The 13,038-nt window shown below is 49.7% G+C and overlaps 1 protein-coding gene across 9 annotated transcripts in view; it reads right to left on the bottom strand.

Annotated features, from left to right (window-relative positions):
* The window catches only part of ABTB3 (ankyrin repeat and BTB domain containing 3), a 322,748-nt gene that overhangs the window by 61,113 nt on the left and 248,597 nt on the right, over positions 1 to 13,038 (bottom strand). For all 9 annotated transcript variants that reach the window (XR_014233017.1, XR_014233018.1, XR_014233019.1 and 6 more), the window contains exon 4: positions 9,791 to 9,943. Coding sequence is in view for 5 of the 9 variants with exons in the window: in XM_082348918.1 (XP_082205044.1) it covers positions 9,791 to 9,943 (153 nt within the window). In the remaining 4 variants the exon portion in view is untranslated. The remainder of the gene's footprint in view (positions 1 to 9,790; positions 9,944 to 13,038) is intronic.

The raw sequence follows: 13,038 nt of genomic DNA, 5'->3' as shown, positions 1-13,038 counted from the left end.
TCCCAGGAAGCCAAATCCCATATGGCAAACTATATACTCTCAAGCTGCCAGCCTGAATCTGAAGCCCCAGTTTGGAAGTGAGCCCCAAATGCCATTTAAGATGTAGTTCTCTGTGTTGCTGTAAGCACCAAATGTGTTTCTGTTTTGCTTTTAACACTTGGAAACTCCAAACAAATTCCAAGCGTTGGCAAACTGTCTGCTGCCGCAGTCTGGTTTCTGCCCACACCGGGCTGTCGAAACTGCTGTTAAGGGAGCCGGCGGCTCCTGCACTGCCAAGCCCTGTGGCCTCCTTTTGTCTGCATTTTCTCTGCCTGTGGGCAGCCTTGGATCCTGGTGACCTCTCCCCATCTTAGTTTCCTAAGTCTGCTACCTTGCTTCCTTCAGGCTGTTCTTGGACCTGGGAGTCCTCTTCCTTCGTCTCATGATGACGCCTCTTCGTTGGTCCTTTTCCTGGGCTTCGGCCCCACCCATGACTTCAGTGGCCACTAGTCTGCCAGCGTACCCCGCAAAAGTCTCTTTAGTTAAGACTCTCTTCTGAGTTCCACACCTGAATCTCACCTACCTACCACTGTTTCCGTGTTGCAACCTTTTTGCATCTGAATTAGTCCAGGACGTCTTAGTCTGTCACTTCTAGTATCACCAACACACTTGATAACAGCCCTTTGCATCATTCATTCATTCGACAAGTATTTACTGGGCCCCAGCTATGTGCCAGGCCCTGTGGTAGGCACCCCAATCAAGGAAACTGATTTCTGGCCCAGCCCTAAAGAGAGAAGGAGGCTACTCTCTGAGGTAAAGTCCAAGCTGTGACTCTTTCTTCTGAAATATTCTATGCCCCCCTCCCCTGACCTCTGCTCACTTGAGACAAGACCCCACCAATGAGGGACCATATTTGTTGTCTACATGTCTTTCTTCCCTTCTTTTATCTCTTCCTGCTAGTGACCTCATCCAAGATTGCAAATGCAGCTGGTGATGTATGATCAACTGCTTTGGACAAGGTTCAGGACTCCAGCCAATGATGGCTTTCAAAAATCTCACACGTCAGAGAAAATATAAAACTTGAGTATCCAGAGGAACTCTAAAGTCACTGGAGTAGGGACAGTGGCCCCCAAGCCAGTCAGCACCGGTTGATTGTCTTCCTGCACTCTGCGGGGACTGAGCCACCAGCAGTGGCAGAAGGGCCAAGACACACCTGACTGCAGCCTGGGCTACAAACCATATTCCTGACGGTAGACTAGCACATCTCTTCAAGATATTTATTTCTCCTCTCTCTCAGAGGAAGTTGAGGCGATTGTTTTTGGCAATCGAGAGGAGCTGACCTTCTTAGTCCAGAGTAGGGCAGTAAGGATAATCACTAATATTTAATGTGCATTTACTATGACACAAGTATGCTACATGGTTTTCATGCTACATGGGTGTTAAATGGTTTATATATATTATTTTCCTTAATTCTTCCTATAACCTTATGAGGTGGGCATACTATTGTTCCTATTGTATAGATACAGAAACTGAGGCCCAGAGAGGTGAGTAACTTGCCTAAGGTCACACAGAGAGTAAGCAGTTGAGCCAGGATTGGAACCCAGGCAGTCAGGCTGCAGGGCCTGTACTCCTAGCCACTCTGCTCTGCTTCTTCTCTAATTAGATGATAACACAAGCACTTAATTCCCTGGCAACCTTCCTCCGATGGAGGTGCCTGACACAGACTCTCATGTCCATGGACAACCAAGGGGGCGGCACCTGGCACTCAACATTTTCAAAACTGACCCCATTATTACTTCTCTGACATTATCCTTGTCCTGTATTTGTTAAAAGCATCCCCAGCTACACACTGTCCTCAGAGTCAATTTTTAACATAGAAGTTTGGTGAGGGGAAGAGGTATCACATGTACATGCTACAAAGTCCAACAGTCAAGTAAGTTTCCCTCCCATCTCTGTACTCCTGTGTAATGGGTTGAATTATGTACTCCCCAAAAGATATGCTGAAGTCCTAACCGCCCTACCCTGCATCTGTGAAGTAACAGAGTCTTTGCAGATGCAATCAAACTAGATGAGGTCATTAGGGTGGCCCCTAATCCAGCATGACTGGTGTCCTTTACAGGAAGATGGAAATTTGGACAGAGAAACAGAGAGAAGACAGCCATGTGAAGAAAGAGGCAGGGATCAGAGTGATGCTAGCACAAGCCAAGGACCATGGGGGGCTACCAGAAGCTGGAAGGAAAAGGAAGGATCCGCCTCCAGACACTTCTGAGGGAGCAAGGCCCTGCCAACACCTTGATTTTGGACTCTATCCTTCAGAACTGTGAGACAGTAAATGACTACTGTTTTAAGCCACCCAGTCTGTGGTACTTTGTTACAGCAGCCATAGAAAACCGATATATCCAGTTTTCTAATTCCCCTCCTTGGCTATGACTCTGGTTATTGGTTTCATACCTACCCTCTCAGACACAGTCTGAGCACGGAGAGCAAATACTCATGTATATATTTCACACAGGGTGACATGTCATACACTATTCTTTATGACCCTTTTCACTTGATAACACACCAGGACTAATTTTTTAAATTGTGGTAAAGTATACATAACATAAAAATTGACCGTTTTAACATTTTAAGTGTTCTGTGGCATTAAGTACATTCACATTGTTGTCCAATCATCACCACCATCCATCTGCAGAACTTTTCATCTTCCCAAACTGGAACTCGGTACCCATGAAACACTAACTCCCCAGGACCCTCTCCCCTCCCAGCCCACCAGGGCCATCTCTAACACTGCTCAGTCCCTCCCCCACCACATGTGCCCCCAAGTCCTGCTGCTTCTATCTTCTCTGTTTCTCTAGCATCTTTCCCCATCTCTCCATCCCCACTGCTTCTGCGTCACTCCGGCTATCAGCATCTATCACCTGGATCCCTGCAAGAACTTCTTGACTCCAGGCCCCTGTCCACCTCTGCCCATCTTCCCTGCCACCACCAGCCCCCCTTTCTCAAATACAACTCTGCTGTCAGTCCCATACTTAATCATCTGTGACGGCTCCTACCTCCTGCAGGATACAGTCAAAAGTCTTCGGCGTGGCATACAAGACGCTCCCTGGGCGGAATTCAGCCCGGCTTTCTGTGCTGTAGCCAATGCCTGGTCCAGGGCCTGGCCCACAGGAGGTGCTCAGAGCAGTGTTGGTTGAACACTGTGTTCTCAGTTTGAATTCCTTGTTTCCTCCAACACACATTCTCACCTTGGCCTTTACATACATGGTTCCCTCTGTGTGGACTTATTTTTTCTAATGCCCTTTCTCCATCCTCTCCTAGCTTCACCTTCTCTACCGATAAATCTGTTTGTTCTTCAGGATTCAGATCAAACGGTACCTCTTGCATTTCGAGCTCTCCCAGACCTAGATCTTTACTGCCTTCTATTAGAGCGTTTACCAGATTTTTCTGTAATTCCTTCGACCTCTCTGCCCACCACCTCCAGTCTAACTCACAATAGGCCAGGTGCACAGCGGGTACTTGGCCTGTGTCTGCTGAGTGCAGGGCGGCCTCGCCAACTTGGCTCCTGGAGCTGTGCTGTGGCCTGTCCCTGACACTGTTGGGGAGGACAGCTGAGCCCAAGAGCAGCCCTCCTGGGGTCAGGGGGAGGGCAGCTTCCTGTCTTGCAGGAGGCGCTAATGCACTGACATCAGTGCAGGGGCAGCAGTGGTTCCAACGGGGTCACTGGGGGGCCGGCAGCACAGGCTTCATGCCCGCTGGAGGTGAAGGAGCTGGCATCGCGAGGCTGCACTTCAAGCCGGAGTGGCTGGGGAGCAGCAAGGACAAGGGCTCTCCAGGGGAGAGGAGAGTGTGGGTCCGGCTCTGAGAGGCCGGGGAGCCTTCCAGGGTCCCCACAGAGCCGCGTGCAGGGCCCAGGTGCTCGGCCTCTGCAGGTGACCTTTTGAGGGAGAGAACAGGGAGTCCCAGGTCTGAATTCAGGGGTCGTTGTGGACTTGACCAAGGGAAATGGCTGGCGTGGGTGTGGCTCCAGCTCTCCCCACCCCGTTCCCCAGTTTTCTCCATAAGCCCCTGGCCAGGATACCAAGTATTCCTTTACAGCAGGCACGTGACACCGTCCCTTCCTCTCCGAGGTCCCAAGGTGCCCTGTTCTTTTTTTTTTTTTTTTTTTTTAAATTTATTTATTTATTTATTTATTTATGGCTGCATTGGGTCTTCATTGCTGCGCGCGGGCTTTCTCTAGTTGTGGAGATCGGGCTTCTCATTGCAGTGGCTCCTCTTGTTGCGGAGCTCGGGCTCTAGGCGCATGGGCTTCAGTAGTTGTGGCATGCAGGCTCAGTAGTTGTGACACATGGGCTTAGTTGCTCTGTGGCATGTGGGATCTTCCCAGACCAGGGCTCGAACCCGTGTCCCCTGCATTGGCAGGCGGATTCTTAACCACTGCGCCACCAGGGAAGCCCTGCCCTGTTCTTTTTTCCTCAACTCCTCTCTACCCCAGACTCTGTTTCACTTTCTTTGTAGTACTCAGACTCTGTGAGATTATTTTGCTAATCCGTTGGCTACTGTCTATTACTGGCGTCTCCCCAGCAGCATGTAACTCCCAGGGACTCCGTCTCCTCTGAGCCCAGAACAAGACCTGGCTCCATACGGACGGGGCAAGGAACGGGTGGAGAGCATCTTTCCTTCTGACACCAAGGGCTGGAATCCCCCTCATCTGGGCGATCCTCTTCTTAAAGGGCCACGGATGCTTGCAGGAACGAGGACCAGTGGCTGCAGCAGCACCAGGCCTGCTTCCTATGTGATGGGCAGCAGCTGGGGTTTCCCTGACTTCGTGTCCCTGGGTCCCACACAGGTTCTGGTGGGCCATCAGCACCCAATACATTTTCGGCCCATGTTTGGCAAATGAACCCGAACTTCCAGCTGTCCTTATAGGGCTGTGTCAGAGGCACCAGAATTTCACTTCAGGTGCTGCTGTGGCATAAACTTCGCCTTAGAACCTACCTTGACCCAAACCAGACAAATAACAAAACCTCTTAACCTCAAGAGGTGCCAAGGAGACCTGGGAAGGGTTAAAAGGGGCAGCCCAAGCAGTGGTGCAATTTTTAAAATTCATATGTGACCTCTTACTGAGGTTCCCCACCCCACGAAGCAGTTGTCACCCCCGTCTTTACAGGGGATGAACTTGGCCCTGTGATATGGGCAAGGTGACCTGCCAAAGGTGACCCGTTAGAAAGCAACAGACCCAGATGAGAGCATCTAGTGTGGGGTTTGGCCTTAGGTGCTCAAAAAAAATGTAGCAGAAGAGCAAAGGAAAGAACATAATGACCCAGGTCTCCGTCCTGATACTCTTAGCATCCTATCACCCCAAACATCCGTTCTGGACTGCTCAAAACCTGGTTTGAATTTAAGAAACACTTGCAAAAAGATGAACCATTTCCTGGAGTGAGCTCATCGTTCCAGCAACCCCCAATTCTTGTTGGTAGGTGCCGTTTATCAGCTAAGATAGGATTTGAGAACACACCTTACTATCATTATTTTAACACAGCCTCACTCTGGTGCAGAAAAACTGCCCCTTAAAAATATGGGGAAAACAACAGTATTCACTCTTTGTATTTCTGAAATAGTTCAAAACCAATTATTAATAAGAAAATGTACAAAGCCTAATAAGAAAATGTACAAACTGCCCCAGGATGTATTATTTGTTCTTTCCTTTATTTTTACTTCCCTCCTCCCCCACCTCCCAAAGGACATGAAAAAGAAAAGAAAGGGCCCAAATTCCCAGGTTTCAATGATCTGATACTTTAATTAAGGAAGAATAAATGGGTCACCTCTGTCAGCTTACAATCTGCAGCTGCATTAAATGGTGTCCCTTTGGTATAAACTCGATAGCCATGGTGAGGCTTTACTGTAGCAGAATAAAGACAAAAGCAGAGCTCCCATAGGGCTGACCAAGGCCACTGTGAAAACCAATGCAGCACTAGCGTCAGACCTGGAACTCCTTGACTCTGCTTGCTCTGTCCCAGCTGGTGTCCAGGCTGCCTCCCCCCCAGGAAGCCTCAGCCAGCTGGTAGGTAATTACATGTGCTAATAGTCACTGACACTCCAGCCGCCAGCACCACGTCCCAAGTTCCCGCATCTGTTAGAACACCAAACTACCCACACTTTTCTAAGGCTGATTACTTAGAGAGGTATGTTCGGCTCCAAATGAGTCAGAACTAGGAGCCTGCCTGGCAAATTTGAAGATGAACGTCTGGGACGGTAGAAAGACAAGTCCACTTGCCAAGTCCTCCATCCTACACCTCATCTGCCTCACAGTAGCTGTGTGACGTTGGACAAGTCCCATAACCGCAACTAGCCTCAGTGTTCCTATCTGTAAAATGGGATAATAAAGTCTGCCTTGCGGAATTGTTGGGGATGGCACACCATGAAGACTGTTAGTGCAAGGTAGGTGTCCAATACCTATTTGTTGGCTATATGAATGAACAAGACTTCTTTGATCCCATCCCCTGAAAAATGGAGACAGTAATTCCCACTTCACTTCACACTAAATATGATTGGGAGATATATGTATAGATGTATCTGTATGTTGACCAGACTGAAAAATAGGTACTCTTTAAAAAAAAACTGGCTCATTGTATCATGTACTGAATTTGGTCTAGTTAATGGAACTTGTCTTACACTTAAGATTTAGGAAAATTTATAATGAAACACTATACTTTAGTTTTCTCTTGGAATATGATTTCCAAGCAATGAAAATTTGGCTGGAACAATCAATTCGTATAGTTTCTACAAACAAATCATCATCCTGGAGACAAATGAGTCAAGAATTGAGAGGTAAATCACTAAAAATAGCCTAGAGACTCAAGTGGAACTGACTTCCTTGGTTTCCCTGCTCTAACTGTGTGCATCTTGGCCTGCCAGGTGATCACAATCACATCCCGAATGGTAGGGCTGATGCCTCAAACTGGACAGACATTGAAATGGAAATCCTTGGTGTGACTGTCAGAACGGCACATAGCTGGTCACTAGACCATGTAGCAAAAGCTCTGTGTTGGGGAAAGAGCATAGAGATGACAGCAGCCCTTGGAGCTCCTGTTCAGTCTATGGAATTAGTATATGAAATAGAAGCGTCTGGAAGAAGGTTATCAGCATCCACCAAGAGGGCTGACTCTAGGTCTAGGGTGAGGACCAGAAAAGTTGGTTATATTCGGCTCCTAACTCTGTCACTTAGTATCTGTGTGACGTTGGAAGAGTTACTTAATCTTGTTGGCCTTGATTTCTTCCTTTGTAAAATGGGGAAGCACTACCTTCCCAGATAGCAAGAGTGTTTGTTTTGAGGCTCACATGAGAAAGTGCTAAGATAAAGCAATACCAGGACTTCCCTGGTGGCGCAGTGGTTAAGAATCCCCCTACCAGTGTAGGGGACATGGGTTCGATCGCTGGTCAGGGAAGATCCCACATGCCGCAGAGCAACTAAGTCCATGTGCTACAACTACTGAGCCCACGTGCCACAACTACTGAAGCCCGCGCGCTTAGAGCCTGTGCTCCGCAACAGGAGAAGCCACCACAATGAGAAGCCTGCACACCACAACGAAGAGTAGCCCCCACTCACCGCAACTAGAGAAAGCCCGCGCAGCAACGAAGACCCAACACAGCCATAAATCAATCAATCAATCAATCAATCAATTAAAAGAAAAAGATAAAGCAATACCTAGGTATGAGACTCCATTATTACTGCAGGGATAGTAGAGGTTTAGGGTAATGTTCACTTCCTTTTAGGCATTGTCTGTGTGGGTCCTTCATGTTCATGACCCTGCTTTGTGCTTGCACCAATCTCCGAGGGAGCTGCTGTTATTATGTTCATGTTATGGGTGGGGAAAAAGGTCCAGAGAGGTTAACGAGCTTGTCCAAGGTTGCACAGCTAATTAGCCATGGTGGTGAGATTTGGACCCAGGCAACAGGACTCTGGAGCCCAGGCTCCTGACCTTTAGGCTGTGGGGTTTCCTGAGAGCATGACAAACAAGAAGTGCTTTGTCGGCAAGAGCTAAGGAAGCATCTTACTTTCCCTGCCACCCAGCAGTCTCAGGTTTGCTGCAAGAAGAGAGCTGTAGTCTGAAGGTCATCTCAGGTCGGAGCTGGGGACGGTGAGCAGGGGCAGTGGGAGTGAGCCTGCAGGTAGCGTAGCCATGCCCATGAAACAGGAGGCAGGAGAGTCTGGTGGGCGAGGATGGGCTTTGGAATATGAGCTACAAGGATCGCATCCCTGATATCTCCACCTATAAGCTGTCCCAGCAACAGCTTCCCAATCTGTTAAAATGGGAAGCTTATACTAACCTCAGGAGGCTGCTTCAGGGCTCAAAGGAGACAAGTAATGAATGCAAATCTCTTGTTGCAATTATTAACCGGCACATAGTAGGTGTTCAATAAATGGCTGCTCCCTTGTGTCTCTCCCTGAGACCTGCTGTTATTCTAGGTGACAAGATGTAAGGGATGGTGGCACAGACAGATTCTGTCTAGACAGAAACCTGAGGAAAGTACAACTCAGTGGTTAGAACTATGGGGGCCTGGGGGTCTGGGCTGCCTGAATTCATATCCTGGCTCCACCACTTACAAGTCCTGTGACCTTGGGCATGTAACTTAACCTATCTGTGCCTCAGTTTCCTTACTTGTAAAGTGGGCATAATAATAATGCCCACTTCATACAGGTTGGAGAATATTCAAGATTAATTAATCTGTGTAAAGCACTTAGAACAGTGCTCAGCTTATGGTAAGCATTCAATAAATGCTTGCTGACTTCCATCAGGCCCCTGCATGTTCCTGGGCTGCGGGGCATCTCTGGGCCTTCAATGGGCTATACTTCATACTGCAAACCCTCCCTTTCCTTGAAGACCTCCAATCATATCCTGGAAGGGTGGACATCTCTGCAGCCCGGCCACATCACAGGCTAGATGAACTTTAGAGGAAGGACAGTGTCTCATCTGGTGGGCAATGGGGATTTGAAAATGGTGACAATGACGACCTGGACAACAGTGCAGGGAGTCAAGAAAGTACCCCACATGTGCACACACACCTACGTCTGAGTGTCTGTATTTTCTGCATTTAGAACCAGGTTTTGACTCAACTGAGCGAGTTGTTTCCTTTCTTTCACTTTGGATAAATGTGAGCCCCTCGGCATGGGGTCGCTGAGCAGCCCGCGAATAATTCCCACCCTGATGCAGGAGAGACCTGGATGCAGGCGTGAGAGATGGAGGGAGAGTCGCTCCATCCCCGTGCAAGTGAAAAAGCACAGGCGGGCTCTGACCCAGCCAGAAATTCTACTCTGCAAGGTTTTGCCAGAAAACTACAGGAAGACAATAATTTACTTCTAGTGGAGAGAGGGAGAGAGGGAAGAAGAGGGAGGGAGGGGGAGAGGGAGGGAGAGAGAGGGAAGGAGGAAGAAGAGAGGGAGTGAAGGGCTGGGAGAGAGAGAGGAAGAAGGCGAGAGAATAGAAAAGAAAGAATATGAATAGAATCGAGGCACACCGATATCTTGCAATCGAAGAATCAGGAGCATTCCCGCAGAGCCTTGCTCCTTGTCCTCCTCCATCCCTGCAGCTCGAGGGACCTGGTCATTGTTAAGCCGGCGTCTGTCCTTTAAACCAGCGAAGCCCCGATCTCAGCGACGGCAAGGCCGCCGGCGCACACCGCCCCGGGCGCAACCAGCCCCTAGCCCCACGGGCTGCGGCCACCCTCCCTGCACCCGGACGCGGGCTGGGTGTGCGGGGAAGGGCGCCCTCCCTGCGCCCCGCCGCCCCCGATCTCCCGCCCGCCGCCCTACCTGAGCTGGCGCGGCTCGCAGTCCACGCCGGGCAGCAGCAGCCGGGCGGCCTGGCGGACGTCGTCGCTGTCCATGGAGAAGCTGCGGCGGTGGCCGGCGTGCGCCACGGCCACCCGGATCCACTCCATCAGTGGCGGCAGCACAAGGAAGGGCCTGCGGCGGGGGAGGGACCGAGACGCGTTAGGGGGGCCGCGGTGGGAGCGCCGGCTCAGACCCACCCCCACCGCTCATCGCCGACCCCCCACCCCCACTTCCCTATCCCCACCCCCTTTTCCCTGGAGACCCTGTCTCTCAATTCAAAGTGGGAGAACCTTTGGAGACATCCGGACCGCACTGGTGACCTCGGGGCAGGCTCTCCTGAGTCTTTGGGGCTCAGTTTCCTCATCTGCAAAACGGGGATAATGTGACTGAAAGGCCACGATGTGACTCTTCTGTGAGTGTCATCTTCCTCGGCGATCATGTGAACATAAAGGAGATGACTCCCTTAAAGCACCACGCACAGAGTTGGGTGCTTAGTAAAAAATCCAATCAACTCCTGGGGTTTTTAGGACTTGGGGCTCCCCATGGTGAGCCCAATCGTGAATCGTCCTCCAACTCTCTCTTCCCACCCCTAGCTGCTCCCTGTCATCCTTCTGGAGCTCTCCCAGGCCTCAGCTCTGCCCAAGCACCAAGCCGCCAGCAGGCTTTAGCGTCTGGAAACGGGGAGCCTTCCCGGAGAGCCTGACCAGGCAGCCCAGAACTGCCGGCAAACTGCGGGGAAGGAAGGGGCGGCGCTTCGGGGCCTTGGCCACACCCCTGAAGCTTTGGGAAGTCTCATGCTCCCCACAGGCTAAAGGGATCACAGCAGGGGTCCAACTCGCCGCCAGAATTCACCGAGATAATGCTTAAGGCTGAACTATAACTTTCTAAGTGTAATGCATTTGTGCCATCTTCTTATTTCTTCCGGTGATTATTATAAACTCCATCCTCACATTAGGATTGACGGCAGGGGAGCTTTTGGAAAATACTGATACCTGCGTCCTATCCCAGGGATTCTGATTTAATTTATCTAGGATGGGGCTGGACATTGGTAGTGCTTAAAACATCCCCCAGGTGACCTTAACGCGCATCAGAATTCTCCGGAGGGCTTGTTAAAATGCAGATTGCTGGGCTCCACCCCCAGAGGGTCTGACTCAGTAGATCAGGGGAGGTGGCCAAGAATTTACCCTTCTAATGAGTTCTGGGGCCATGCTAATGCTGCCGGGCTGGAGGGGCAAACTCGAAGAACTTCTGCTCTAAGGTATGGTATAGGGCCTGAGAATCACCTGGTTTTGAGTGTGTGTGAGTGTGTGTGTGTGAGTGTGTGAGTGGTGGGGGATACAGATTCCCTGGCCTTATCTCCAGCGATGCTGATTGCATAGGGTCCACGAATATAATTTTAATAAGCAGCCCATATGATATTGATTTAGGTAGACCAAGGGCCACACTTTGAGAAACGCATGGTGTAGACCAAACAGGTGTCCTACCATTCAACATGGTTATGACCAGGGTGAGGCACATGGGGCGCCTGGGTGCAAAACTTAAGAGGGTCAGATCAAGTAAATATGTTCTAGCAGCTCTCTTGCCTCACCCTAGCCCCGGTGCTGCCATTCAGTCCAGCATGGCTGCCACGGGAGGGAGAAAAGGTTGGTAAATAAAGGGTTTATTTACCCAAGGCAGCAACCCCCTCCCAGTATGCAGATGTCACGAGCTTCCCACCCAGTTTTGGTGGCAGGTTCCAGTTTTCTTAGAAAGCAACCTATTTATCCAATGTTAAGATTAAACAGCTTTTACATTCATCTCAGTTAATCCCATTCATGATCTCATCTAAATGCTTAGGACCAACCTACAAGCTAGTTATGATTATGCCTATTTTCTAGATCAGGAGAATGAAGTTTATTGAGGTTAAGTAACATGCCCTGGATCACAAGGTTAGCAAGTACGAGAGCTGGGAGTCAGACCCAAGACATTTGACTACATAGCCTATGTGCTATAACCCCATGTGGTACCCATCCATGTTCTCTTGTCCAACTTCCTTCCCAGCACCAGGGGAAGCCGATCTGGTCTTGGACCTTTGATGGCATGCCATTTTCATCCCTGCTCATGCAGCTCAATCCCCTGTAAGGCCTCCAGCCCTTTAAAAAGCCACACCCCACTTAACCTTCAAACCACAGTTCGAATCCCACCTCTCCCTCGACATTTCTCCTGAGGACTCCTCCCAGCATAGACCCCTCCCATGGTAGCCCTCACCCCAGTGGCCTTACCCACCGGCCTTGCAGATTCCGCATTAGAATGTAAGCTCCATGGGGCAGGGACCTGGAACTGCTGGGTTCACCGATCCAGCCCCATCCCTACTCCCAGGGCAGTACCTGGCAGGCTGTGAGCACTTAATAAATAATGTACTCATGAAATGGACTAAGATTTATCAATTCCTTACTGGGTGAAACAGATGAAATCGAGTTTCTGGACCCATGGACCTGTGGGGCAGGATCCCAGGGAATTTCTGCCCAGATCAGCCTGCTGCTTAGGCTGTCATCCTAATTCTCTCAGTCTCTCCATCACCTAAACTGAATCAGGCACTCAATAAACACACTGACTTGAAATTGAATTGGATTCTACAGTCTCAGGTGAGGGGACTTATTTTTGTCACCATGTCTCCATGACTGCTAAAACCAGCCCCGGGTACTCAGAGAATGCCCCTCTGGGTTGTATTTTCAGAGGCAGCTCCCCGAAGCCCTGGTCTGCCTTTCCTTTGCTCAGTGCCCCCCAAGCATAGCCCACAACTCCCGGTCCCTGGGGGCGCTGTGTCTCTAGCACAGACTGCCCTTCAGCGGCTGCCTTTCATGTTAGATGCTGAGGCCCAGGGCACACAGCCAACTTCTGATGAATACCAAAGAGGAGAAAAAGAGGCTCTACTGCCTTCAAAATAACACCTTTACCAAGACAGCCGGCGAGCACCAGAGTAAGAAACCTTGAACCCCAGGATTGCAGCCTCTTCTGGAATTTTCTATGTACCTATTTTTCCCTTTCATCATTGCCTTCTTTTTGTCACTCTGACCTCAATAGTTTATAAGCTCATGAATTCTTTGCCAGCAACTCATCTAAAAATCTTCTTATCTTGGCTACTCAGAAGGAAAGAAAAATAGTATTATTTGTGATGTTTCTTTTGGAGGAGTTGGAGATGGGAAAGAATGCTAGCGTCTTGAGTTAAGGAGAGGGTGGAGAACACT

The sequence above is a fragment of the Balaenoptera borealis genome (genome assembly GCF_965194805.1).
Source record: "Balaenoptera borealis genome assembly, chromosome: 13".
Classification (NCBI taxonomy): domain Eukaryota; kingdom Metazoa; phylum Chordata; class Mammalia; order Artiodactyla; family Balaenopteridae; genus Balaenoptera; species Balaenoptera borealis.
The sequence above is the reverse complement of the archived record's forward strand: the minus strand, read 5'-3'. Positions and strand labels throughout refer to the sequence as shown.